At 38.1% G+C, this 26,301-nt stretch overlaps 1 protein-coding gene across 6 annotated transcripts in view; it reads right to left on the reverse strand.

Annotated features, from left to right (window-relative positions):
- Positions 1-20,763, reverse strand: part of kat6b (K(lysine) acetyltransferase 6B) — a 34,110-nt gene extending 13,347 nt beyond the window's left edge. The window contains exons 1-9 of one of the 6 annotated variants that reach the window (XM_028476390.1): positions 20,463-20,763; positions 17,026-17,880; positions 9,551-9,607; positions 8,643-8,751; positions 4,994-5,109; positions 4,732-4,813; positions 4,112-4,241; positions 1,797-2,776; positions 709-833 (exon numbers count right to left, since the gene is read on the reverse strand). In XM_028476390.1, the coding sequence (XP_028332191.1) occupies positions 709-833; positions 1,797-2,776; positions 4,112-4,241; positions 4,732-4,813; positions 4,994-5,109; positions 8,643-8,751; positions 9,551-9,607; positions 17,026-17,643 (2,217 nt within the window). In that variant the 5' untranslated portion in view covers positions 17,644-17,880; positions 20,463-20,763. Of the gene's footprint in view, positions 1-708; positions 834-1,796; positions 2,777-4,111; positions 4,242-4,731; positions 4,814-4,993; positions 5,110-8,642; positions 8,752-9,550; positions 9,608-17,025; positions 17,881-19,196; positions 19,449-20,462 lie in introns of those variants that run through there. The other 5 variants (XM_028476391.1, XM_028476389.1, XM_028476394.1 and 2 more) reach the window with 5 other exon arrangements.
- Between the last annotated feature and the right edge of the window lie 5,538 nt (positions 20,764-26,301).

Raw genomic sequence — 26,301 nt, forward strand, 5'->3', positions numbered from 1 at the left:
CTTTCTACAAGGCTTTCTGCATTTCCAAATCATTTCAATGCCTGGGGCAATTTTCCACTTTGAAATTCAAGAAAAGGAAATCATTGTGTGCAAGGTACATGAATAGTTACTTTACAAATAAATAACTCAGCAAAATTAAACATGATATTTTCTTTAATACTTAAATAACTCACTGCCACGTGTAACAGAGTAGGGAATTCATTCCACTGCCCGACTAGTATCATAATATCCTACAATGAAAGTAGGCAGTGAATGCATCACCCCAGCCAAAACTGATTTAAGCTTTTCTTTCATAGACAGAACATTTAAAAAAAAAAAAAAAAAAAAATTTAATTTGTGTCTTTAACTACTATTTTTTAATGTAAAAAATATAATTTATAATATAATAATGTGGATATTATAAAATATATAAAAAGGTAAAATAATTAAAAAACAAAGTCTTGCTAACTTTTTTTGATCCAGTACAAAGAGTTGTAATGAAAATAAATGAATGGCTGAAAAGCAATTCTCTGGGTTAAAGTAAAAATAAAAGTGTGGAAGTTCAGAATAAACAGGATGCTGAAACAAAGGGAGTGAAACTATTATGTAACAATCATATGTCAAAACTTAGCTGAAACTTGACATGTGTGAAGTGTGTGTGCCTTTGATCGTGTGTCTTTGTTGAGGGTGGCGTTCGTCTAAAAGATGGATGTTGTAGTTTTTCCTCACCTGTGCGGCGATTTCCTGCACGCGCGCAAATGTCTCGACGTCCTCCTCCGTCACGTGGTCTCTGCGTGTTGCCACAAACTCAGCCCGGACCTCCTGCTGTAAGCGCAGCTCCCCGTCGTGGTCTGCTGTGAACACGACAACACAACAACGCCACATCAGACGGGCACATCAACAATGGCCCGTGTGAAGCAGTTGTGGTTGAATAATCTCATAAATTCATTCTATGCAAATGTGCTTATATTGTGCAGTGCTGCTGCTGCTGCTGAGCCTGTGTCTCTGAGGAATTTCATAATGTATCATCTTTGCATGTTTATATGAAAATCCCAAATGTAATGAAGTGAAACTAAATCACTGTAATTGCGTAACCGCTTTCATGTGCTTAGTCATCCACCAATACAGTTTCCCATGAATTAAGAAGCAGATGCAGTGCAGGGGAGCGAGCGAGTGTCGACATAAAAAGCAACTGATGCTGGAAAGCAGGCGGCAATTTTATGAAAGACATCAACACCATGAAAACAACCCATTACAAGTGAAAGTGATGTGTCGTAATCGTTTTTATGAGAACGCTCAGCTGCAGTTCAAAATATCTTAACCCACACCCCGACATCTTGGAGTGAAATGTGAGGGTTACTGTGCTTCTGCTGCGTATAATCATCATGTCAGCTCTGAGTCAAGTTGGGCGGGTGAATCACTGACTTGTGATGTGTCTAATGACCGCTGGAAGTGAGGCGAAGTAGAGACAATGGTTTCAAGTGAGGGTGGGATGAAAAAGCGGGTGATGGGACTATAGAGGCTACACTAGGTTGTGATCACAACAACCGCAGAGGGTCAAGGACAGAGCAAGGAGCTGCATGAGGGAGTTAGTGGGCCATGCACTATGAGAAAAGCCAACGGGCAGTCAGCAAAGTCAAAAACGCAATGAGAGTTTCAATTAGAGAAGAGATTAGTACTCTGTTAGAATGTTAACGTGTTGCCTTTGCGAAATGAGTAAACTTAGTTTGCAAAATATAAAAAACAAAAAAAACAAAGAGGAAGCTTAAAAGTGTGTCTTAAAAGAGATCTTGGCTGGACTTTTGTACCTTGCTTACCATTATTATTCTCTGGCTTAATTCTTCCGTCTGTCAAGTCTCCCTTTCCTGGTGAGGGGGCCCCCTTCTGAGTGCTCACTTTATACCTCAGCCTGCCTAGCCTCCTGTGCTTTTTAAGAAAAGGGTTGCGTTTGAAATGGCTGACCATCTTAAAGGGGTGTCCTCTGGGTCGGCCCAGCCCGGCAGAGGTGGAGTGTAACCTATTTCTATTAAAGTCATTCTTTCCCAGATGCTGGGGCACCAATTTGGACGCGTGGGAAGAATCCGGTTTATGGGGCATGCGCTTAGGCGGCGCGTAGCAAGGTAGTCTCTTTTTCCGTGTGTGTTCCTGAGTAGTGAAAATGTGGGAGAGTCCGTCAAAAAGTCCCTTAAGTTGGCTGCTATTGCAGAGGCTACTCAGGGATGGAACACTAGACTGACTGGAAGAGCTTTGGGGCGAGTTAGCAGAAGTAGAGCAGCTGGACACCTGCGAGGGAGGGCTAAGGCCCCGCAACGTGGGAGTGGGAGGAAACGCAGAGGACGAAGGAGCTACTACTACCTTATGAGAAGTGTCAGCAGCGAAGGCAATCGGCTCTGTTGGCGTGGAAAGTTTGGATGGACTTTTGTCTCTAGAGCTTATCTGATTGGCCGGGGCCTCAACCGTTACAACTCGCGAACGACGGCCCACGGGCGAAGGAGTAAAAAATTTGGAAAGCCCATCAATAAGCCCTTTGGTTTTCTTGTTTACAGTGAAAGTAGCTGGGGTGGAGGTGGGCGTGAGGGAGGGAGTGGTGGTGGTGGTGGTTGTGGGGGTGGAGGTGGTGAATTGGGTGGCGTCGACCGCACAACAAGGGTCTGCAACAGCCAATCTGTCTCTGGAGTCCTTCACAGATGCAGCATGACCAGATGAAGGTGTGGAACAGACGGTAATCTTTTGACCCCTACCAGGTGACCCCCTTCCTCCAAGTGCTACCATGGAGCCATCCCCACTGGTTACTGCCCTGCAAGTAGAAAAACAACAACACACAAACATGGTTTATGAAAGTCACATTCATTTGGGGCCTGTACTATGAAGCTAGATAATTATATCCTGGATTTATCTCCGTTAGCGGGCTTTAGCTAACCAAACATCGTCAGTCAGACAGAAGCTGTCCTACGAATCTTGTTCACAACTCGCTAAGTGATTTCAGCCTGGCTACGTGCGCGCTCCTGTGACAGAGGTGGAGATTACATTGTCAGACCAATCACAATCATGGATAAACTTACGTCACAATTGAGGAATAATTTCTTAAAAATATGAAAAATTAAAATCCATAATTCAGACCAAAAACAACACTGTTGCTGCAGTAAAAACAGAAAGAAATTAATGCAGGAATGGATGAGTGTTAATGATTAAATTAGTGAGATTATAAACAGAAAATAAACAGACACTGATCAGTTTCACTTTCTCTTTTATCTTGTCTGTGTCTCTGATGCTGCATTCATACAGATCAGCCTACATCATAAGGTGGAACATATTTATATTTTATATTATCTTACAGGACTGAGGCTTTTTGCATTACCACAGAATACTGTACATGAATTAAGTAATAAATGAATGAATTAATTTATTGATCTGAAAGCATCCAACACGAGGCTTTATCAGCTGACTAAAGTCGGTCAGTCCATCAGATAAAAATCTCTATATTTCCTATAGGATGTCATCAGTAAATAAAGGATAAATATTCTCTCTCCTGTCAGCGTCACATCAGATCATATTCACAATGATCCTCCTTTTATTGGACAGGTCATTTTCTAAGAGAACTAAATGGTCAGGAGGCCAGATCTTATCCAGAACAAAACCTGGTCCTCACCAGGTAAGGTGTTCAGCCTAAGGTACCATGGTGATTTATCCCTGTAAGACCTTAGCCGGCTTCGTAGGAAATCTAGCTTTGTAATATAGGCCCTTGGAGCTTCAAAAGGTTTACTATAAACATCAACTTAGATTTGAGTTAAGTATTGATTGTAATGAAGGATTCTGGTTTCTTCCCCCCCTTATAGCAGGTTCTTCCTTTGTGAAACCAGCATGAGCCACAACTTCTATTGTGTTGCCATGGTAACAGCAAACAGTAATGAGCCTTTTGAGTGAACAAGGACTTCACATAGTTTTTACGTTACAAAAGCAAATGACCTGCCACTTGTCACTTGTTTGTGGCTATTTTTGCTAGAGTATATCTAGAGCAGCAGGATGTAGAATAAAATGGATCAACTGTAATAAATATAATAGATATAGTAAAGTAATAGCTAGTTGTACTGTTTTGTTTCAGAAAGAACAACAGGTCACGTCTGGTGCTTACATTCTTTGTTTGAGTTTGTTTCTCGGCCTTCCGATTGGCTTTGCATATCGACGTTTGATCTGATCGGCTTTTTTGTGCAGCAGCTTCTTGCCGTTTTCCTTCGGCCTGCAGACTTGGCAGATCCAGATTCCTGGAGGGTGGCCACAAACACAAGGTACAATTTAGGTGAGTTCATTAATTAATTGAACATACAGTGCCTTCATTTGAAACATATCCTTTAATAATTCCAACAATTGGCTAGAATCCCTGCAACCTTTCAATGACTACCATTACTCAGCAAAAAGGAAGAACCAAAAAGGAAATGCATGGGGTCAATTCCCTGTCTAGCCATTTAGAATTAATGTCATTTTGTTGAGCTAAATATTGCTCGCTAAATATCCAACCACAGTGTATGTGCCATCATTACAAGCCTCGTTGTGGAGTCAGTACTGTAATCCAGAGATAGCACATCTCCCTGGGGATTCTTGAATAATTTGATATGCATGCAAAGCTCCTAATAAGCAACCGCTGCTTCTCTTGGTGTTGAGTGACAGCCCCAAACGGTCGTCTGTGAAATAAGGGCGATTTAAATTGACAGCAGAGGGGGGAAACAGAGAAACCACACAGTGTAAACACCTCACCTTTTGGCATTCTTGAAAGCGGAGGATCGCAGCATTCCATGTGAAAGCCCCGATCGCATGAATCGCAGAATAGCATTTCATCCTGAAAGATACAGAAAACACGTGTAAGTAGCGTCACAGTTGCACACATGTAACACCCACTGTCATTCATAGCCTTTTAAAAAAATTGTTCATAAGAGAGGCTCGACAAATCTCAACAAATCCTCAGGGATGCACAAAATAGGACCGATCATCAACACAGGGAAATAGATCTTTTACTCACAGCGTTTTTCCCCTGTATTCGACAGGAGCTGCAGGTTTTGCATTCAATGCACTGCCACCGTAATCTCTTCACATTTGAGGTTAATTCGGGAGAGAATTTCAGGCATGACGGATGTCCTTCAGAAACAATCAAAAATGCAGATTAGATTTTAGCATGTGTCACCGAGCTACGAGCCAGGTTTATCATTAACTTTACTCAGCAAAGTTAAACAGTAACACATTACATCATTAGAAATAATGGCAGGCCTGTGTGTCCATGACACTCTCCCCCTCACCACAAGTCGTGTCTAAAACAGTATGATCAAACATCTGAGCCGCTAATTACAGATAATTTGATCTTAATGAGGCAGAAACAGTAGCAGCACTCTTTCTAATGGAAGTCGATCCATGAAAGTCATGTAAACGCTCGCCGTCTCCCTCACCCTGGCTCCCTCACATGGTTGTAAAACAGCTGTTTTACAGTGAGAGCACAGTTTGTGTGTGTGTGTACACTACGAGTGGTTAATAAAAACCACCTCGACTCTACTTAGTCAAATTTAAGCTATAAAAATGTCACCATGAGAACAATTCCTTACGGCATTTAAAATAATTGTTCCAACATAAGTGACTCTTTGCAAAAAGGTAATTTAACGGGGGTTAGCAGTTTTGTGTGAAACAAAAGAGCATTTAAGTAAATGCCAACAATCTGCACTGAGCTAAGGTTGATCTTTTGATCCGCTGTAAGTGCAGTGCTCAGAGAGAGAGAGGAAAATGATTTCAGATCGTAATGGTCACTTGGAGGATCTTCCTTTTTAGCGCTGCATATGATTTGAACCTCTTAAGACTTTTAATTAAACCTTGTTATGTCCCCGATTCACTAATAAGGATTTAAAAACATTGGAATAAGACCGTAGTTCCCAAACTGGGGGGACTTGCTAAACATTGGGCATGCATTCAAAGAACTTTATTAACACCATTCGACAATATGTGATTGCACATTTTATAGCATTGTTATGAGTTTTGAAGAATCACAATTTTTACCATTTTAAATTTCTTTCCCATTTTGTTGAAATTCAATGATTAAAAACTAAACAAGTTGGGTGGCATACTTTATTAATTTTGATATTTATTCTTTTTTAAAATATTTTGCCAACAACAGGTTTAACTTTACAGCTTCGGCCTTAGAGCTGTAACAAATACACCACTATAGAATGGGAACACATTTTTACCGTATATTTACAGATATTTTAAAGGGGATATGTTATGAAAAATCCACTTTTGCAGTCTTTTTGAACACAGATGAAGTTACTTGAGTGTCCACACGGAACACAAAACATGAAATAAATCCATCCAGTTGTTCGTTTGTGTGCTCCGTTTCAAATTTTCTACATTTGTGATGTCACAAGTGAAATCGGAAAGAAAATACCTTCCCCTCCACTGGTAACTCCACCCCCACAACCTGAGGAAAACGTTTGCCAAAGTCCAACATTGTTTTTCTCGCTAGCAAAGGAGTGGTGGCTACCGGTAAAACTAAATACAGAACTTGCCTGCTGCTGGTGCCACTGTAGTGTAAGCACTATTTGTTCATGCGGAGGGGTACGCCCCTCTTGTGGTTTCCAGCGCATCTGGTGGTTCGGTGTAGGTCCAGGGAGCAGACACATTTTTAGTACCTGTTATATCGCCTCGTATCGCAAATCTGACATGTTTGTGACACAATGCAACGCAGCAGTTGGACAAAACAAATGATTATCACCTTAAATGCACTATTCCTGTCGATAGAAGAGCAGAGAAGGAGAAGAAAGTGACTTAGCAGCTGAACACAGTTTGAATGAGTGCTGCTGCTGCTGGACAAATACGGACCCTGAAGCTCTGAGACGGGCTCACAATAACAATAGCCGCTTAAATAGCCATGTGTTTTACTGTAACAGTGTGTGGGTAGCAAAAATAAAATCACTTTGGTGATCACTGATCTTCCTTGTAAAAGAGCATGAAAGTCAGCATCTATAGACACGCCAACGTCATGAATATGCATAAGTAGGCCCCTAAACAGCCCGATTTTTAGAAGTGCTCAGAAAGCCACTTTTCAGCGGGTCAAAACTCTGGAAAACAGGCGAGTTTGGGAAAATAAACCTCAAATACTATGTTTTTGGGGTTCTTAGAAAAAATGGAGATGGGTGAAAAATAGCATAATATGTCCCCTTTAAATTATATCTGCTTTCACTTAATATGAAGATTTAACACACAAAAGTACCATACTTTTTTAGTTAAATTTGAAGAAATACCACTAACATGTAGAGCAAGTTCATTTAGGTTTCGTCTGTGGCCTCTGCAGTGGCAGGGGAACATTTAGGAGCAGGTGACATAGTAGCTTTTACAACATTTCCTAGTTCTCCTCACAGTCCTGGGATATGAACCAGCAACCTCTAGTCACCATGCACTGGGCCAGCACTTCCCTTTTTTTAAAAATTAAGTGTGAATTAAGTAAAATGATGGGACTTTACTGAAGTCAGCAAAACTTGAAGAAAAGAAAACCACGATCAAAGCTGATTATTCTACATATTGTAGCGCTACACTTAATGTGTTACTAAAACATTTACAGAATTCACATGCAGCCAAATGAAAAAACAGCTATCAAAATTAAATTCTATAACAAATGCACAGTCCTCTAAAATGGATTGGAATTAACTTCCTCGGTTTGCTATGGCCTTGGATTCAAGCAGCCAATCACGTATCGTCTATTTACAGCATCAACATGCTCTTGGAACACACTCCAGGTTCATCAGCAGCATTTTGGCAGTTTGATGATTGTTGGATACCAATAACGTGCATTAAGAGTTTTATTGTAAAACATGGCAGATGCAGTGCATGTTTACAAATAGTGTTAACACTTTTTAAATAGCCCTGGTTACATAAGTAGAACTAGACACCTACAGAGGTATTTGCTAAACAAGGGTGTCCTGAGCGTATTTAGCCTGCATCTAAAATCTCCAGTATAAAATATATTCATTTTTATTGGATTTATTGAGATTATTTGACATGGTCTTTTGTTTCATTTTCTTATTGCTTGTATTCAATTGTAGAACAATCTTGTGTTAAAATATATGTAACCCATTTGTTAATAATAAATGGCTCAGTTTTTCTCATACAAAATATGTAATAAAAGTAGGTACAGTATGATTCAGGCCAATATGTTATCGAATCAATATCGATAGGTTGCAATATCCGTATCGTATCGGAAGTAAAAAAGCTGTATAGGAACATCTATATTTCTTAATTCTGATCAGTTCTATATATTGGGTTTATATATAAATATATGGTTTAGACCTCGGTGTAAAAAAATAAATGGAGATGTCATCTGCTGTTGGAGCCATACTGTATTAATGTTACACGGGTCTTTATGAGCATATTAGATGAGAGAGAGCATTAAGAAACTTTGTATCTATGCTTTTCGTTTTCATGACATAAGATTTACATATAATAAAATGAGCAATAAAAGTATATATCGTCATTATGCCAATAATAGTGTAATGAACACTATACAAACGCCCTTTCTTTGCACCTCCTATATGCTTACATTCCTGGTCCAGAGCTTCTCCCATCCCTCTCTTGTTTACATCACACTACAACTATGGGAACGTTCAACAAATCCAGTGTTACACGGGGTCACTCACCACTGCTCCCACAGTCTGCACAGGACAGCAGTTCCTCAGGTCGCTTGTCCCGATTTGACTCTTTCGTGCCGAGGCAGAAACTGCATATAGGGATGGGGTCGACCCGAAGCTGCAAAGGAACACACACAAAGAGAAACTGTTTAAAGAAAAGGAATGAGCCAGGCACCAGTTTCTTCAACTCTATTTGTTTTGGTGCAGGATTGTTTTTGATCACTGTAGCATAACAAAGAAAAATAACAGCAAAGGGACTCAAAACTAATAGAATAAAATGATTGAAAGGAAGGAGAAGCTCAGAGGTAGGATATATAGTTCTCACAGACTGGAAATTAATAAGGAATGAGCGTCATACTCAGATATGTACATCTGAGATCCACCTCCTTTATTATCCATTACATCTGAATGGGTAAGTGATCTGGTAATCATAGTTTAAGGGCTTAATCCAATTCTTAAAGCTTGCACTCCAGTCTGAAAGGATTAACCAGCATGTAATCAAATTACCTCAATAATAAAACATGCTCTCAATGTTACAGCCATGATCCACCGTAAATGTTGCAAGTCCCAGAACAAACACTCATTTAAAAGGCTTACAGTTTAAGTTCAGAAGTAAAAAAAAAAAAAAATATGAGCTCAAGGTTTAAGAGGATTTCCTCATTGATCATTCGAAATGAAGAGAGGCCGACTTCAGAGGGAGAAGAGGAATAGTTGGTGTCATTAATTTAAACAGCAGCCAGCAGAAAAGCTACTAAATGAGAGGCTGAAATGAAGCCCAGACTAAACACAGACAGATGCAACATGGCTTATATAATGTTTTTTTCTTGTAAAAATGAAATAATGTACAAAAGGCCTGCAGAGGAGCCAACATTCCTATGGAAAATAACACTTACAGCACGCAATCATAAATAACTCACCTCATCGTCAGCTCCGCGCTGAGGTCTCGCCAATTGACTCGTGCAGCGAACGGCATTCTGGGAAAACCAGAGTTAGCTCTTAGCTTCTATGATATCAATCAACACCCTAACCTCAACCACATTAGGATCCTCTGACCTCCTCCTGACCTTGAGCTATATTCATACAGATGTTCCTCTTTTTTTTATCCATTTATGGATAAAAAGGGCACCAACTCAACGTGTCACACCATCAGCAATGAACCAAAGAGCAGCTTGGTCGTTGTTAATGGTTTTATCACTTATAGTGACAGTTATAGTCACTTTGTTGCCACATGGATGATGATGATAATGATGACTATTTAAAACTCCACGTATAAAACGAGACAATGGCGTTACAATCAAGCTGCTTCTCACACAGCTGCAATCGTGGACATTGCGGCTTTTAAATGATGAATTAAATATTGCTTATGGCAAACGAGTGTATTTTTCCAATGAGATGGAAAGCTTTGCTAATCGAGCTGGATGATCTTCACACAAATGTATCATATTTTAAACAACTTTTATTTGCACATCTCTGGAGTTTGGCAGACTGTATCAAAGCCTTATGAAATAGAAAAGAGATCATAGATAATGTTTTCTTAAAGTTTTGAGACGTAATGTTATCCAGTGATGAGAACACAGTGAGTGCCTGCCTAACCAAAACACGAGGGTCATTGGTCGGTCACCGGTTGCTAAGAGGATCAAATGATATTCACTTGAAGCAGAGATAATAGAATAAAGAAATGAAATGATTATGTGGCTCAGTAGGGAGGTGATTAGCAATTCTCCGTCACAGCTAGAAGGTTGTAGGTTTTAGCAGTCTTTCTATGCAAAGTTTGCACTTCTGAAATGTACGTCAGTGTTTTTTTTTTTTTTATTATGGGTACTTCAGTTTTCCTTTCACGGACTAAAAACTATGTTTGAAAGGTTAACTGGAGTTACTAAACCGACCATGGAAGTAAAAGTGTATTTGCACTCGGGATTGCTCTAATTTTGTGTTTTAGGCAGACAATAGATCATTGGTCTGCCCAATGGGTAACCTGCTTTTTCTCCCTTAAAGTAGGTTATATGCAGCGTTTCCCCTGGGTGTACAGCAGTAGATCTCTGAGTCAGCAATTGACAAAAATGGAATAAAGTGTTGGTATTATTACTATAACCGTGAAAACTCTTCAGAGTTTCAGTGGACTAAAGTCTGAGAATTTTGGAGAACAAAACATATAGTTGGAAAAAGCTTTGCATTATTACATGGTTTAAGAGATATTAGATATCTTAGTTAAAAGTCTCCTGATACAATATTGATATCGGTCGGATATGAGGAAAAATCTATCTTTCAGGTTGTATCGGTCTGCATCTAAAATCTACAATATAATGTATGTTGTTTTTATTGAGATTATTTTTTGGGGTCTTCTAAACTATTTTATAAACTCATCTTATTCAATTGTAGAATATTCTTATGTTTAAGGTTTAAATGTATGTAACCCATTGGTTGATAATAAATGGGTCAGTTTTTCCTCATACCTACTAGAGCTGGGTAAAAATAAAAAACCATTTAATTGATCTTGAAAGGAAACTGGCCATAATACTCAGCTCTAATACCTACAGTACTGAAGTAATATCACATTCTAACATTCCATGCTACAAATTAAATAATAAAAGTATGTCTGATCTGTCATTAGATAGATATGTCATGTATTTATTAACTTTGTACATTCTGTTCCAGGTGACTCATCAGTCATCCAACTTTCTTGAATAAAAATAAAACATAGAAGCTCTAGTGATGATATCGCAACGGATCAATATTGGCCAATAAGCAAGGGTGCAACATTGGTATCATATCAGAAGTAAAATGTTGTGTCAGGACGCCCCTAATTTTAGTGCTCTAGCAGCCACCTTTCAATTTGACAACAAAGTACCGGTAGTTAATCTTGTCTTTTGTTTCATAGCAGCAGCTTATGAAACCACACCATTACATTACCTCATCCCACCCTCGCAGGAACAAAGTTAGTTCTTGTGTGATTCTGTCTTGGAAAGCACGGGTGTCTGGCTTTTATTAGTTTGAACCAGTTTGTTTTTTCCTCAAGCTTGTTAATTTTGCAATTATATGAAAAAAAAAAAAAAAAAAAAAACAGAAAGTTGGCATCCGCAACACATCAAAAGCACCTTAAGAAAGTAAATAAAACAGTACAATTACGGGACCGTTTTATTGGAAAGTTAACCTTAAATGACTTCTTTTCTGATCAGGCACTCGTCGCGGAAGCCCAAACCAAAATTATAGCAGGGGAAACACTGAGTGAGGCAAGTGTTGAAGATGATAAATTGATGCCATTGATACGAAAAGGGGAAGATCAAATAATCTGAACACAAAAGCAGATGAACTTGTTTTTAGAAATCGGTTATGATTAGTTAATTTCCCTCAGTTTGAAAACAAGAAAGCTGCTGAAAAGTGAAAATGAAATACAATCAAAGAGGTATTTCTTTCACATTTTAAACTATTAAAACTGCTACAGTCCACGTTAACTCCTGTTACAGGAAATTGGAAGTTACAATCCTCTAAAGGTATGTTGTTGTTTTACTCTGGTATCGCTGAGTAAAAATATTGATTTTATTAATATTCATAAAAATTGATCCAAAGGTGCTGAAATCGATATTAATGTTATTTTAATTTTTTACTTAAACCCTAGTATTCTCATGATAGCAGCGCAACGCGGTGTGCTTTCAGTGTAAACATGGCGGACGCAGACGGTACTCCACTGGGTAAGTCAGAAGTTTGGAACTATTTTGGCTTTTAAAAAATAAAGACACATGCAAGTTTGATAAAAGTTAAGCTTTTCGGAAGTGAGGTACTGTAGAAATAGTACAAATCTCAAAAACCACTTAATGAAGTAGCACTCTGAAGCGCTATAGTCCGTCTCCGACACGGCGCCCTGGTTCACACAGAAGAATCTGACAAAATCACTACAACTACCTCCTGAGTCTCTGCATGCCATAAAAATAACAGAGGCTATCGCAGCTTTTATTTACAAAGATTTACGCCCGTACGTCCTCGGCGCGTGTGTGTTTGTTCCAATATTACTGCAGGTCCCACATAATACCTCATTAAAATTTGAAAGGCACATCTTGGCATCATTTTTTTGAATAAAATGTTATTTCTTGTCTATAGAGTGTGTGTGAGTATTTAATAGTGGAGGACCTATACCAAGCATGACTTAATAAAATAAACTCTAACTACATTCATCATGACCCTTCACCAATTCAACAAATAACTTTTAGCTTTAAAGTAAGGCTAGAACAACAATTAAAAAAACAACTTTAGCTTTACTTTACTGACTTTGACCTTCTGAGAGTTATACATTTCGCATGATCTCCCTATGCTGTGAAAAATGACTGGTGAGAACTCTGCATTATGTCCAAACTGTCAAACTTTGCACTTCATTACCTCAGTGTTCCAGAAACACTGTTCCCTTAGATGTTTGTTTACAAAAATTGAAGTAAGTAAGTAAGTTATTACTTTAATAACTAGCTATAACCAGTACTGCTTGTCTAACACTGAACAAATATATTTTTTCTATTTTATTGTTTATGGACCAAACAGAAAATAAAGAACTTTCATATTTGTGACTGCATTGTAGTGATTTGTCTACATAAATATTGATATTTCTAATAATTCACAATTTAGAGGATTCATACTAACAGCTTTTTCTCTGACAATATGCATGATATCCAAGTAAAATTAGAAAAATAAATCATTACTGTATTGAATCATGATTAATCTATTCGAAACCCTAATAATCAAAATCGAATCGATTAAGGAAACTGGCCGTGATACCCAGCTCTAATCTCTGAGTGCTCTGGTTTTATTTCACAATCCAAAAATAAAAAATGTCTGAATGTATTATTTTGTCTGTTTGTTGGCCCTACAATAAACTACTGTCAAGATTGTACTCTGACTCAAGTAATTTACATGCTGTACATCCTATAAAATGTGAGAATGGAGAAACAAACACAGCTGAGGGGATACTGATGATTTACTTAGGGAGTCTAAATTAAGTACATTACAGGAAATTATGCAGCTTCAAAAGAGCAGGCTGTCCTGAGTGAGGGGGTGGGGTCCTATTAGAGCACTGCTGCTGAGAAAGAGAGCGAGAGCTCAAGTGGTTGCATAACACAGCAAGGAAAGGAAAAAAAAAAACCTCTCATTCCTTGCCTTTGTTACTGCCAGAGTCTTCTGAGAATCTAATAAACACAAAACCAAGACTGCTCTTTTTCTTTTGGTTTTTTTTTTTACCTCAACGTATCTCTTGTCCTCAATACTCACACGTTAAAAACCAAACTGGCAGAGATGTCTCATCCTTTGAAGTCAACGATAAACCTAGTGTAGGCGAGTTGATGTCATAAGGCCTCGAGCAGTAGGTTAAAACGTTCCAATGGAAAACAGGAGGCCTTTCTTGGCTCCGAGAACCCTCGCAGGACACCGTGTCTCCAAACACTTCTCAGTTTCACTCTTGGCCTGACCACAGACACCATCACAGTTGTGGCTGCAGGATCAAGGTGTTTCTTGCTGATTATTCGCAGTGAAAAGTAGGGTGACGTCCCCAAAGCATTGTACATAAATAAAAACCTCATTCCTGTTCATTTGTGGATAAACTTACAATGTACGTAACAACTTCCAAACTTAAGATAAGAACATGTCGCATGTAAAGTGATTTTGTAAAGAAAATATTCTTTTTGCATTTGGGTCACATGACTCAATCTGCCTATTGTAAACTACCTCTGAGGAAAGCAGCGGAAAGCGTGCAACCCAGGAGTTTGTTTACATGGTTTTTATTTCCTGCCTGGGCCATCATCTCAGCATAAAGGTCATAACAGCAGCTCGTGCTTATCTTTATTCTTTCCCTTTCCTTCAAAAACATGCCTCACGTCCTTGTATACGCATTGCACTGATAAAATACTACAACTCCCATCATCAATACTTTCCACCACGAGTCACTTCCTTTAAGGTCATTAGGATATAGGGTTACATAACTAAGACACTGTCAGCATGACTTTTTGAGTATCTTTTCATGGAGACCAAAACACAGACGGTCCAGAGGGGATCCACTTCAAGTGAACTCTTTCTGCCCTGTGACTATGTTTAAACCACAATCTTTACATTTCTGCAAACACATTCCCCTCTGTGAAAGGCCAGACCGCTATCCTTCCGCCTTCATATCATCATCTTTAATGATTGTGAACATGTTGTGTAACCGCTGGTGTTAAAGTAGTTTTATAGAATTCATCACAAATGTGACTTTTTCCTAGGGCTGGGCGATATGAACCAACACTCATATCTTGATATTTTTTCCTCAAAATAGCGATATACTAGGGCTGGGCGATATGCCTGAAAAGTGTATCACGATTGAAGTGTTTCATATCGGTCGATATATAATTATTGATTTGTTTATTTTAACCTATTCAAAATAAGGGCCGTAAGAAAAAAGGCGAAATTCAAATACTTTTATTTTAAACGTAATCTTTAACATTTAAAAAGAGGTCAACAAAACTGTGGAAAAAAACCTCATTAAAAAATAAACTTTAAAGTACAAATAGACATTAAATGCCTAATCAAAGAAAATGTGCAATGCATATTATGGGGGCAATTGTGGCATTCATCTCCTAATTTATAGTTAAATTATTTTCTTAAAAAAAAAAAGCACATGAAAAGGAAATATAGCTATTAGTGTTTTTACTGTTCAATATAATCCACTGATGCTGAATGTAGTTTATTTCATATCTGATAATACGTCACATAAAGTTATTGTCAATAAACATTTCTCTGATTTCCTATAATTAAACCAGATCAAGCTTGATTATCTAATCATTAATTACTGAGAGCAGTACTAACTAGAGATGTCCCAATACAACTTTTTCACTTGCGATACGATACCGATATTGCAGCCTTGCGTATTGTCTCATACAATATCAGCACGAATCATACATACTTTTATGACTTATTTTATAGTGTGGAGTGTTAGAAAAGCCTTGATCATGTGATGTTAGTCAAACAGAGAACAATAGTCAGCAACAGTAGGGATGAGAAAAACAGACCCATTTATTATTAACCATTTGGTTACACACATTTTAACCTTCAACATAATATTTACAGTATTCTACAATTGAATAAATATAATATAATATATATCAGGGATTTTAGATGCAGACCGATAAAATCCGATATTCATTTATTGGCTATCGGGCCGATATCCAATATCAATATCGGATGGGACAGCCCTAGTACTGACAGGATATTTAGGTGAAATAACCACAACAGTTACATTACTGTCTAATGGGACCAGCTTTGTCTGTGAACACGTGAAATATAACATTAGTTTAAGGCTAAACATGTATTTGTGTCATGTTAGCTTTTATCCTTCCATACATGTGTTAAATCTTACCATAAGTAAACCAGTGGTTCTTTGTGGTTTGATGAAAGTAAGCCATGTACTTTTTAGCTCTTAGCCCAGTCCTGTGTGTCGGTGGGTTAGCTTAGCTTAGTTAGCTTTAGTCCAGTTTCCAGTTCATTACTGTTGCTAGCAGCGTGGATCTCTGTCAACGTGTTTGTGGGAACTTTGGGTGGATCAAACGGAGGATCTTGGACTAGTTCACTTTGTGGGGTGTCTGGTCTTTAAACAAGTAGTGGTCCATGACGGACCGGTGCACGGCAGCTTCAGGTAGGCTATGAACAGCAGAAACATGTGTGTGTGTTTGAGAGCGGTGGTAGTGCGTACTGACCGCGGCATTTGCTCGGCTCATCCTTTCAGGTGGTAAAACATGAAAACTACTAATGTACACAGCTACTTTGGAGCGGCTCAAGCCGTTCATATGCCTACATCCCTGACCCTTTGTGAAAGGCCAGACCGCGATCCTTCCACCTTCATGTCATCAACTTTAATATTTGTAAACATTAGGGCTGGGCGATATGGAATAAAACTCATATTTCAATATTTTTTCTCAAAATGGTGATATACGACATAAATCTCAATAATTTCGATTAAAATGACGTCTGACCAAAAAGACAATTCTGGTTTAAATTTATTAATTTATTAACAAACAGCTGCACAATATGTTCCACTTTTTGTCTTTTCTCCTCTAAGGGACAGCACGTGTGAGTGAGTTCTGTAGTGTGGCTTGTTTAGTGGTAGAACTGGGTTAGGACATAATCAGCAATCCAGCAAACTGAGCTTTTCATGCTGTTTTGAGAAGTAGAGAAAGCAATATATATCCGATATTGTAAATTTCAATATCGCCAAAATAGAAAACTCAATATATCTTGAATCTCGATATATCTACCAGCCCTAGTAAACATGTTGTGCAACAGGTGTAAAAGCACTTTTACAGAATTGATCACAAACATGACTTTTTCCCCTGAGAGAGGTCAAACAATGCTGTGCAAGAAAGGTCAGAGTGAAAGGTGTGAGTACCTGGTCTCGCTCATGGGGAAGAAGAGTCACCGAGGACAGGACCAATGGGGAAGCACTCGAACACCTGGAGTTCCTTCCCTCCGCACTGCCGAAGCTGAGCTTATACCGCGGACCATTTTTCAACAACCTCCCATTGCTGACGGATCGCTTGGCAGCCAGTCGCAACCTGTGCCGGAAGGCTGAGTTGTCAACTATATTTGAGAGGTCGTCCTGGTTCCTTAAATACCTCTCGATGTTCTTCAAAGAGGAGCCATGGGTATCATCCAGGTCTTCAATGGCCCTCTTAAGAATTTTATTCCAATCAATATGGCGCAGATCATCTGAATTCCATATAGATTCCTTTGATGGCACGGATGTGTTTGCAGGCAAATTTGATCCAACCCTTCCGGGGTTTCCCGGGTCCTTGTAGGAAGTGCTCCCCTTATTGGTAACCTTGAGTATAGAGCCATCATAAACACTTAATTCCAACTGCTCAAGGACGGTCTTCTTGTCCAGTCCGTGTGACGTGGCCACGGCATGACAGATCCTCTCCTCGGAGGGCCTCTGCTTCTGTCTTTTGATTTTCTGTATTGCCTCGAGAATCCACTCCGTGTACAGAGGGTTTGCGAGCTTTACCATGGTCGAAGAATTAGCCTCACAAAAGAGCGATCCATAAAGATTCCCACTTTCTGCTGCCAAAAACTCGATACATCCACATCCTTAACGGAGCCAAAAAGTAACGTTTCCACAACAGCATCCACTCAGTCCTGAAGTGGACGGACTGGGAAGTTGAGAAATAATTTGCACTAAATAATAATCCCACAATGGTGTTTACAGCTGGTCTGCAGATTGATTTATGAAAATCCACGATCAGATCTACAAGGGAAACAAAGAAAGAATAATTAATCACATTTATTAAGAGTTAAAAGTCACATGTAGCCATAATAGTTTATTATATAGCGTGCAGAGGAGAAAGTAATGAATTACAAGTACTCACATTACTGTAATTGAGTTGCTTTTATGCCTAGGTGGGTGCTTGTACTTTTTGAGTATATTTCCCTTAAGTACGTTTTAAAAGAAATAATTAGTTACATTTCTACACCCACCTGTTAATGAGCAAATTATTATTTTTGTGTTTGTATTTTTATTTCCTTTTTATGGTCTCATTGAACATAATCCATATGTTAGTCACTATTTCTGATCAAAACCCTGCCACTTTTTTGGGTTCAGGATATTGTTACCCACATGGCACTGTTTTAGAGTTCATAAATGTAGCTATACTTAAGAGCATCATCATTTTCTTTATTTTGAATTGAATGAATTGGTGTTATTTCATTTTTTTTTTTTTTTTTTTTTTTTTTTTTTTAAGAATTGCACATTTTGACAAACCGTTTTTTTTATACTGTGGGAAATAAAATACGTTCCAATTGAGCAAGATTTGGTTTCTTCCTTTTTAAGTTCATACATGAGATGTTTACTGTATGCAAAAGACCCTTGGCAACATTTTGTTAGCAAAAATACTATTTCATTTATCTACTTTTTAACATGTACTTGAGTGTTTTGTGTATGACTTACTCATACTTTTACTTGAGAACTATTTCAACCAAGTAACAGTACTTCTACTTAAGTATAAGATATATCAGTACTCTTTACATCTCTGATAGCATGTGATAAACAGCATGGTAATGGTTTAGAAAAGCAAAGTCATGTAGCTATAACATGAGATAGAGATAGATAGAGATGATGGATCAAAACAGATGCAGACGCTGTCATGGCTGCTAGAGAAATCACAGTGACTTAATCCATAGTCTGACACCATAATCCCCCCCATAGCAAACCACATGCCCATTTTAAAGAACATTTCCTACAAGTAGCAAGTTTACACATCGTGACCAGGGCATTATAGAAACTTCCAGCGACTTCTTGATTAATAACAACACGTTTAGCGGTTTTATTTTATTTTTTTCTGACATAAAAAAAACAAAAATTACAAATCTTGCATGTAATTGTGCGGGAGACATTCTCCCAGACACCAATGTCGGTGTTTTGTTGTGTAACACACTCCAGCTGACAGTAAAAAACAACAACACAGAAATGAGCTAAGATGTAAAAGTTTAACCGTGAGTTGTAACACGTAAAAAAAGACAAAAAAAAAAAAAAAAAAAACCCAACACAAAACAACCAACACTCACTTTGTGACAGCTGCCATTAAAGTCATCCGTCGTCTTAAAAAGCCAAGTGCTAAGTGCGTAACAAACCCCGCCGCTTGAGTTACGCCGAGTTGAGCAGATAAATGACAAGTGTTTGCCAGCATTTCACTGATGTCACCTAAACACCGTCGCCATTTTGTTACAATGTAGCAGTTTACGCGAATCCGACATGACGCTGATTACAATCCAATGGAGTCTCATTAAACCTTACCTTACACTAATGTGCCCTCCCTAGCAACTTCAATATTGGCTGTAAAAGACTGGATCCGATTTCTGGTTTGATAAAGCACATGTCAATCATTATGCATGAGCTCACGCGCAGAGCCACGGCACTGGCTGTGTGATGTGTCACTTAAACTCTATTGACCCGCCTTTTAAGGTGGCCCCCCAGTGATGATTGATATCATCCACCTCTAAACACTCGTAATATCCAAACACATCGCTCCCGGCGACACACGGGAGGTTGTTATTAAGTTATTAAGTGATAAAAACACGATGACACGCGTAATCTGGCGGAAGGATACATAAACGAGATGAATATTTAACCTCTTTATGAAACGTTTAACGCCGGCCCACCTTTACTAAACATTCCTTCTTGAAACAGTTGGTTACACTTTAAAGTGATTTGGGATCGTTTTTAGAGTTTAATTGGCTGTTTGGTGAAGCTATCATGTGTTTACAGAAACAATCCAACCTTATTCATTATTATCATTATTTTTTATTTAATAATAATTTGATTAATTTCTCTTTGGATGTTAAAGACTCCTGTAGGCAATCATTGCCGTTTCCTCCCTCTTGAGAGAAGCTGTAATTCCTCCAATATATCGCATTAATAAACATTTAAAAAAATAAATAAAAAATGCAATTTAACACGTTTTTTTCAAGTACTCAAGTGCACGTCCGCATGAGAAATCCCACCCGCCCCGACGGTGTTGTGACCTCTTTTATCACCATTATTAACTATCAAATATCGAACAGAACACAGACTAAAACCCCCGGAGGGGAAACGGTGTTCAGCAGGGAATACAAGTTAACACGAAGAGAACAAGCATCGCATCCATATTTAAGAAAACACACACACACACACACACACACACACTAACCAGCTCAGGGTTTGGTTAATAATAACATGTTAACACACCTACCGATGTGATTCAATCAAGAGGAAATAGTTCCATGCAAGATTAAACAGAAGAGGAGGGTAGATTAATATATATTTATATAAAAAAAGATGCGGTGGTGATTTACCTCTCCTAAGTTTTCCTCCTGTCGGATAGATTTCTTCATGCTCGGGGGAAACGTCGAAGGATAAATGCGTGGCGACGTATCCGAGAAGAAGCGGTTTAGTTTGGATGTGATGATGTGTTAAAGGCAAAGAAGGGATGAAGACATGGAGACATGAAGAGGACCTGATAACAACTAATCGAAAGGTTAATCTACATAGCAGCCTGTGACAAAGTGGTACCCTCCCCCTTCGTCTCCTCTCCCACTCTAGACATCCCTACTTCGGTGTAGTGCAGCGGACCGTCGCCCCTTTAGTGCAGCTCTCTTACAATGATATTGTCAATTTCACTCCCCCCCCCCCCCCCCCCCAACACCCCCCATTAACACGTCCAGTGATGATCCAAGAGGAACAGCTTCTTTCCTTTCTAACCCCCCCCCCCCCCCCCCCCCCCACCACCACTACTTCCAACCAGGGTTAGGGTCAATTACATTTTTCAGTTACAATTACTTTTTCATTTACTCATGTTCAATCATAATGCAAATACATTTTTTTTTCAATTACAATTAAATTACAATTATTATTATTTTTTATCCTCACAAAGCAGGGGCGGGTCGAGGAAATCTTGGTTAGGGGGCCACTGTAGGGACACAGACACAGACACTAAATGTCTATATAAATCAGGGGTCTGCAACCTGTGGATCAATTAGTTCCTATCAAGGTTTAAAACTCCATGTGATTAAATTAAAGTGATGAATGCATGACTATTTATTTTAAAAGAAAAAAAAAAAAATTATCCTAACAAAACACACACACACACACACACATATATATATATATACAGTATATTAGTTAAGGTTGTAGATTTATCACTGTTTTAACAAAAAAAACAAAAACAAAATTCAAGCCATCAGTTGTCTTTTGTTAATGGGGTGGCACTTGGGGTGACCAATCAGATTTCAGGGGCCACCCCTTTGGCCCCGCCCATGTCAGAAAGTAAATAACAGAAAAAAAGTTAACCTTCATGTTCAGGTTTGGGCTCAGTTTAATTGTAATCACGTAATTGATAATTAAATACAATTGTGGCGTAATTATAGCTGTAATTGTAATTTTAAAAATATGTTACTGTCATAAACGTAATTAAATTGTAATTGAGTTTAGATGATTGACTTTGTAATTGCCATGAAAATTCTATAAAAATTGTCATTTATAATTCAATGCAAAACTAGGGAACCACGTTACAGTTCTATGTACAGTTCTACACATATGTAGTTAACAATTATTAAAATATGTTTCATATCAAGCTTTCACACATTTTACCATTTAAAAAAAATATTAAAAACCTATATTTTCATTGATTCTGAAGCCTAACAAGGTAATCAATAGATAGGAAATAAATGTGATATATATTAGTTTTTAATGTATTTTACAGCTGATTTAGGACCCGTTAGCATTAGAGATGCTAACAGAAAGCTAACACAAGAGGAAGGTTAACGTTTATTTATTTCAGTCTATGTAATTATGATTAATTGGAATTTAACTTTAGTAATTGAGAACGTAATTGTAATTGACTTTCTGGGGGTAAAAAAATAATGCTGTAATCGTAACTGAACAATGAAATTGACCCCAACCCTGCTTCGTCTTTATTACACAAAATTAAAGGACATTTATTTTGTTTGTTTTTAGATCTAGGGCAACTTTTATCACACCAGGGGCCACAAAAATGTGTTTGTCTGATAAAATATGGAATAATCTTAACATTATTACAGGAAAGAACAAAATATTGCAGTTTTTTAGTGTAATTTTATCAGGGTTTTTTTTTTCTCCTAATTTTGTATGTTTTTTTGTTTTTGAGTACTTTGTCATCTATTAGTACGCCTCGAGTAATGTTATATATTCGTGTCCAAATTATGTGTATTTCTTGTTATTTTCACTTTTGACATGGTTTTGTGTCTTTGGGTCAATTTGCGTATTATTTTGTATGTTTTTGTTGTCATTTTGTTTGTCTTTTTGTGTATTTTTTTTTAGTCATTTTATCTATATCTTTAGTGTTTTTCTGACATTTAGCATGTTTTTATTTTATTTTATTTTTTATTTTTTTTGGGGGGGGGGGGGGGGGGGGTACTTCTTTTCATCGAGTTACATCTGCAGCCACAAATAAAAACCGAGGGCCACAAGCGGTCCCCGGGCCACCGATTGCCCACGTCTAACCTTGTGTGGTAAAATCAAGATAAAGGCATTTTTTGAAACTATATTTGTCCAAAAACAGTGCATAAAATTCTAGTTGATATATTGTTTTTCTGCTCAGAGAACACACAAAAATCAATTCAGCTTGGCTTCATCTGGACCCAGAAAGTGAAAAGAGATGATTACATTCTTTGTTTTTTTTTTGGATCCTCGCTCCCTGTGCTCGTTCACCAACTCTTTAGCTGCATTATAAATGCCAGAACGCTCATTTTTCATGCAGTAATACGGATGTAATTAGGAGGATAATTGGTAACTTCCCATCAGATTATGAACACACACACACACACGACTGTACAAGCTGTTTTAAAGCAATCTTAATGAAAACATTTAACCCTTGCAAAAATACTCATTTGATGAGTAATTGGAATTGCATTCAGATAATAGGCTATGATGTTAATAGTCTTGTTGTATCTTCATCAAACAGTGATTATCTTTGTGACCTAAACCATTTCTACTCAAACATGTGCATATGTCACATTTTTAATCAGATTGTTTAAAGCAGTGGTTCTCAAACTTTCTTAGCTCTAGTCCCCCTTTCTCTTATTTCTGAATCCAAGTCCCCCCTTTGTTCAACTACAACATTTTTCTTATAGAAAACTATTTAAAAACATCTATAGATCATAATGATGGAATAAACAAGTATTAACACATTTCAAATAATCTAATTTTGTAAATAGGTGGAAATAAACAGTATTTATTGCAGTAGTTCACAACCGTGACCCCATTTTGATAAAGAATTTCTGGCGACCCCAAAGACGTTAGTTTTTTATCCTTTTTTAACACAGATTTATTTTTTATTTTTTTAACTGCATTTTAATTGAACTCGATTTATTTTTCACAAAGTGAAAGTATAGAAAAACTGTTGTTTAAGATTGTGTGTTGTTTTCATTTCAAAAATAAGAATCATTTCAAATTTTCAAAAAGCTATTTTAATTTCTCAAGATATTTCAGGCGACCCTACACGGGGTCCTGACCCCAAGGTTGAAAAACACTGTAGCTCCTGAATAGATTGATTTCTATAGTTTTTATCATTTAGACTGACACTTTGTTCATTTTACACCCCCTCTCTCTCTCAAGTACCCCCTGTAGTGCCATCGTATACCCCTTAGGGCAGACATGGGCAACTGGTGGCCTGGGGGCCACATTCGGCCCTCGGTCTAACTTTATGCGGCCCCCAAAGTAAAATAAACAAAAGTAAAAACATTAAAAAACCAAAGAATTACAACATTGCAGGAAAATGCAGTAAAAGACAAAAACACAGAAAATACTTAAAAAACACACAAAACTACTACACAAATGAACAAAATTAGTCCGAAAATATTTAATTACCAGAAATGACAAAAGTACACAAAAAGACAAGTAAAACACAAAAAATTACTTTCCACACCCACAGTGCAAAGCAAAACAACAGAAATACATAAATGATCCCAAAAAGACATATTTTACAGGAAAAATACACAAAAGCACAACAGAAATGCACAAAACGTCACACAATGAGCAAGACAACAACAAACATACACAGAATGACAGAAAAACACAAAATTACTGTAAAAAACTCTTTGTTCTGTATTAATGCTCAGATCGCTCATTATTCTAATGCTGACATGAACGTTGATCATGTGACCCTCTGATCAAACAAACACATTTTTGTGGCCCTGCTGTGATAATAGTTGTCTACTTTTGCCCTGACATTTTGCGTACCCCTGGGGGAACTCGTACCTCACTTTGTGAACCTAGTGCAAATAAAAAGTTGGCTTATTTAGACAGTGTTGGAGAGGAACATTGTTTATGGATGCTGAGTCATGGTCAGTGGCGTCACCTCTGGTGTCAGGATGGAGGGAAACAGAAAAAGAGCTGCCTGTGTGTGTGGCTATAATGAACGCCACCATGGGCCCCAGCAGGTCCTCCACTGCTGCACGGGGCCAGGGATAATTTGAATTGGAGCATGTGCCAGTGCAATCTGCGCTCCCCCCACCATCGACCCCCCCATATCACTGCCAACTGCCACAGTGGTGTTCACAAACACTGCTGCCCATCTGCAGACCACAACACAGGCCAGCTTCTCCTTTGACTCCACTGACAATAATCAGATTACATTTGTGCACGTCCTTTTGTGGGCAAACATCGCCCAAAAAATTAAGTCTTCCATTTTTTTTTTTTTTTTTTTTTTAACTACACGATGTCGAGTTGAGGAAATGTAAACAATCCGCTCGCTCCGAAACCAGAAAATAACACATTTGTAAAAATGTAAATGAAATGCAAGGCTTTTTATCTTTGTTTGTTCCACCTCTTGCATCCAGTGAGTGGGGAGGAAAAAAAAGTTTCACCAGGAAAAGTGAGACGAGTGTTGTGTAGTTTCCTTATTGTGGCAGACATTCTCATTACTTAATCATGGCCGCCTCTTTTTGTGTTTGTGTTTTGCCATCTGTCATCTTGAGAAGCAAATGAACCAGCTGCCATGGAGTGTGATCTTGCCCAATCAAAAAATGTGCTCCTTTTCAAAGCGCATCTGTGTGAAACCTAAAGAAAAAAAAATTTAAATACTATTTAAACCGGAAAAAAGTACCTTAAAAGACGCTGCTAACATTTTGGATGGAGAACGTTTTCACCTCGATGACTCCAATTAGTAAAAATACATAAATGTGGCCTCATTAATAAACATTTTTGAGAGTGTGGGAATCTTTTTTGAGGTAACAGGTTGTCAGATTGAACGAAACAAAGTTTTCTCAACACTCAAATTTACTCAACTGAAAAAATTAGCAGTCAAACGTTTTCAATTAAAGACATAAAGCGAAGTCAAAGGTTTTAATCGAGGGGGGTGTGGGGGGGCTAACACAGTGACAGAACAGCTGTGTAACATTGATCAGCCTCATTTTTAGGAGCCACTAATGATCCCCAGGAAGAACCTTTCACTAATCCTTCAATAGGAAAATGATCCATTGTTGTTAGGGACCAAGTATCAACATCAGATGGGGGGGTGGGTGGGGGTGGGGGTTAATCAATACACCCTTTGCTTTGTATTGGTTAGGTAAACGTACAAAATGACAGAAAAATACACAAAACAAACGCAAGACTACATTAAAGAATTACAACATTGTAGGAAGATACAGTAAGAGACAAGAAAAACACAGGAAATACTCCAAAAACATACAAAACGAGTACAAAAATGAACAAAACAACAACAATATTACGCACAAAATATATAAAATCACCAAAAATGACAACAAAAGTCCACAAAAAGACAAGAAAAACAGAAAAAAAGGACCCCCCCCCCCACCACCACCCCCCATTAACACGTCCAGTGATGATCCAAGAGGAACAGCTTCTTTCCTTTCTAAACCCCCCCACTTCCACCCAGGGTTAGGGTCAATTACATTGACTGCAGGCCTTAAAGACGGCTCTGAAAAGTTTGTTTCACGCTTAGTTTACTCCACTAAACGCATCACTTCTGTGTCACCACTGTGTCCCTTACACAGTCAAAGAATATGTGAGAAGTCGCACTTCTCGCTGCGATCGATCAGCGTCTGCAGGAAGAAGAAGTGATACTGGGAAACACAACTGAAATATTAGATTTTATAGTGAACAAGCCACAAAGTATTGAGAAACAATGCATCCAAC

Source organism: Gouania willdenowi, chromosome 19 (assembly GCF_900634775.1).
Source record: "Gouania willdenowi chromosome 19, fGouWil2.1, whole genome shotgun sequence".
NCBI classification, from domain to species: domain Eukaryota; kingdom Metazoa; phylum Chordata; class Actinopteri; order Blenniiformes; family Gobiesocidae; genus Gouania; species Gouania willdenowi.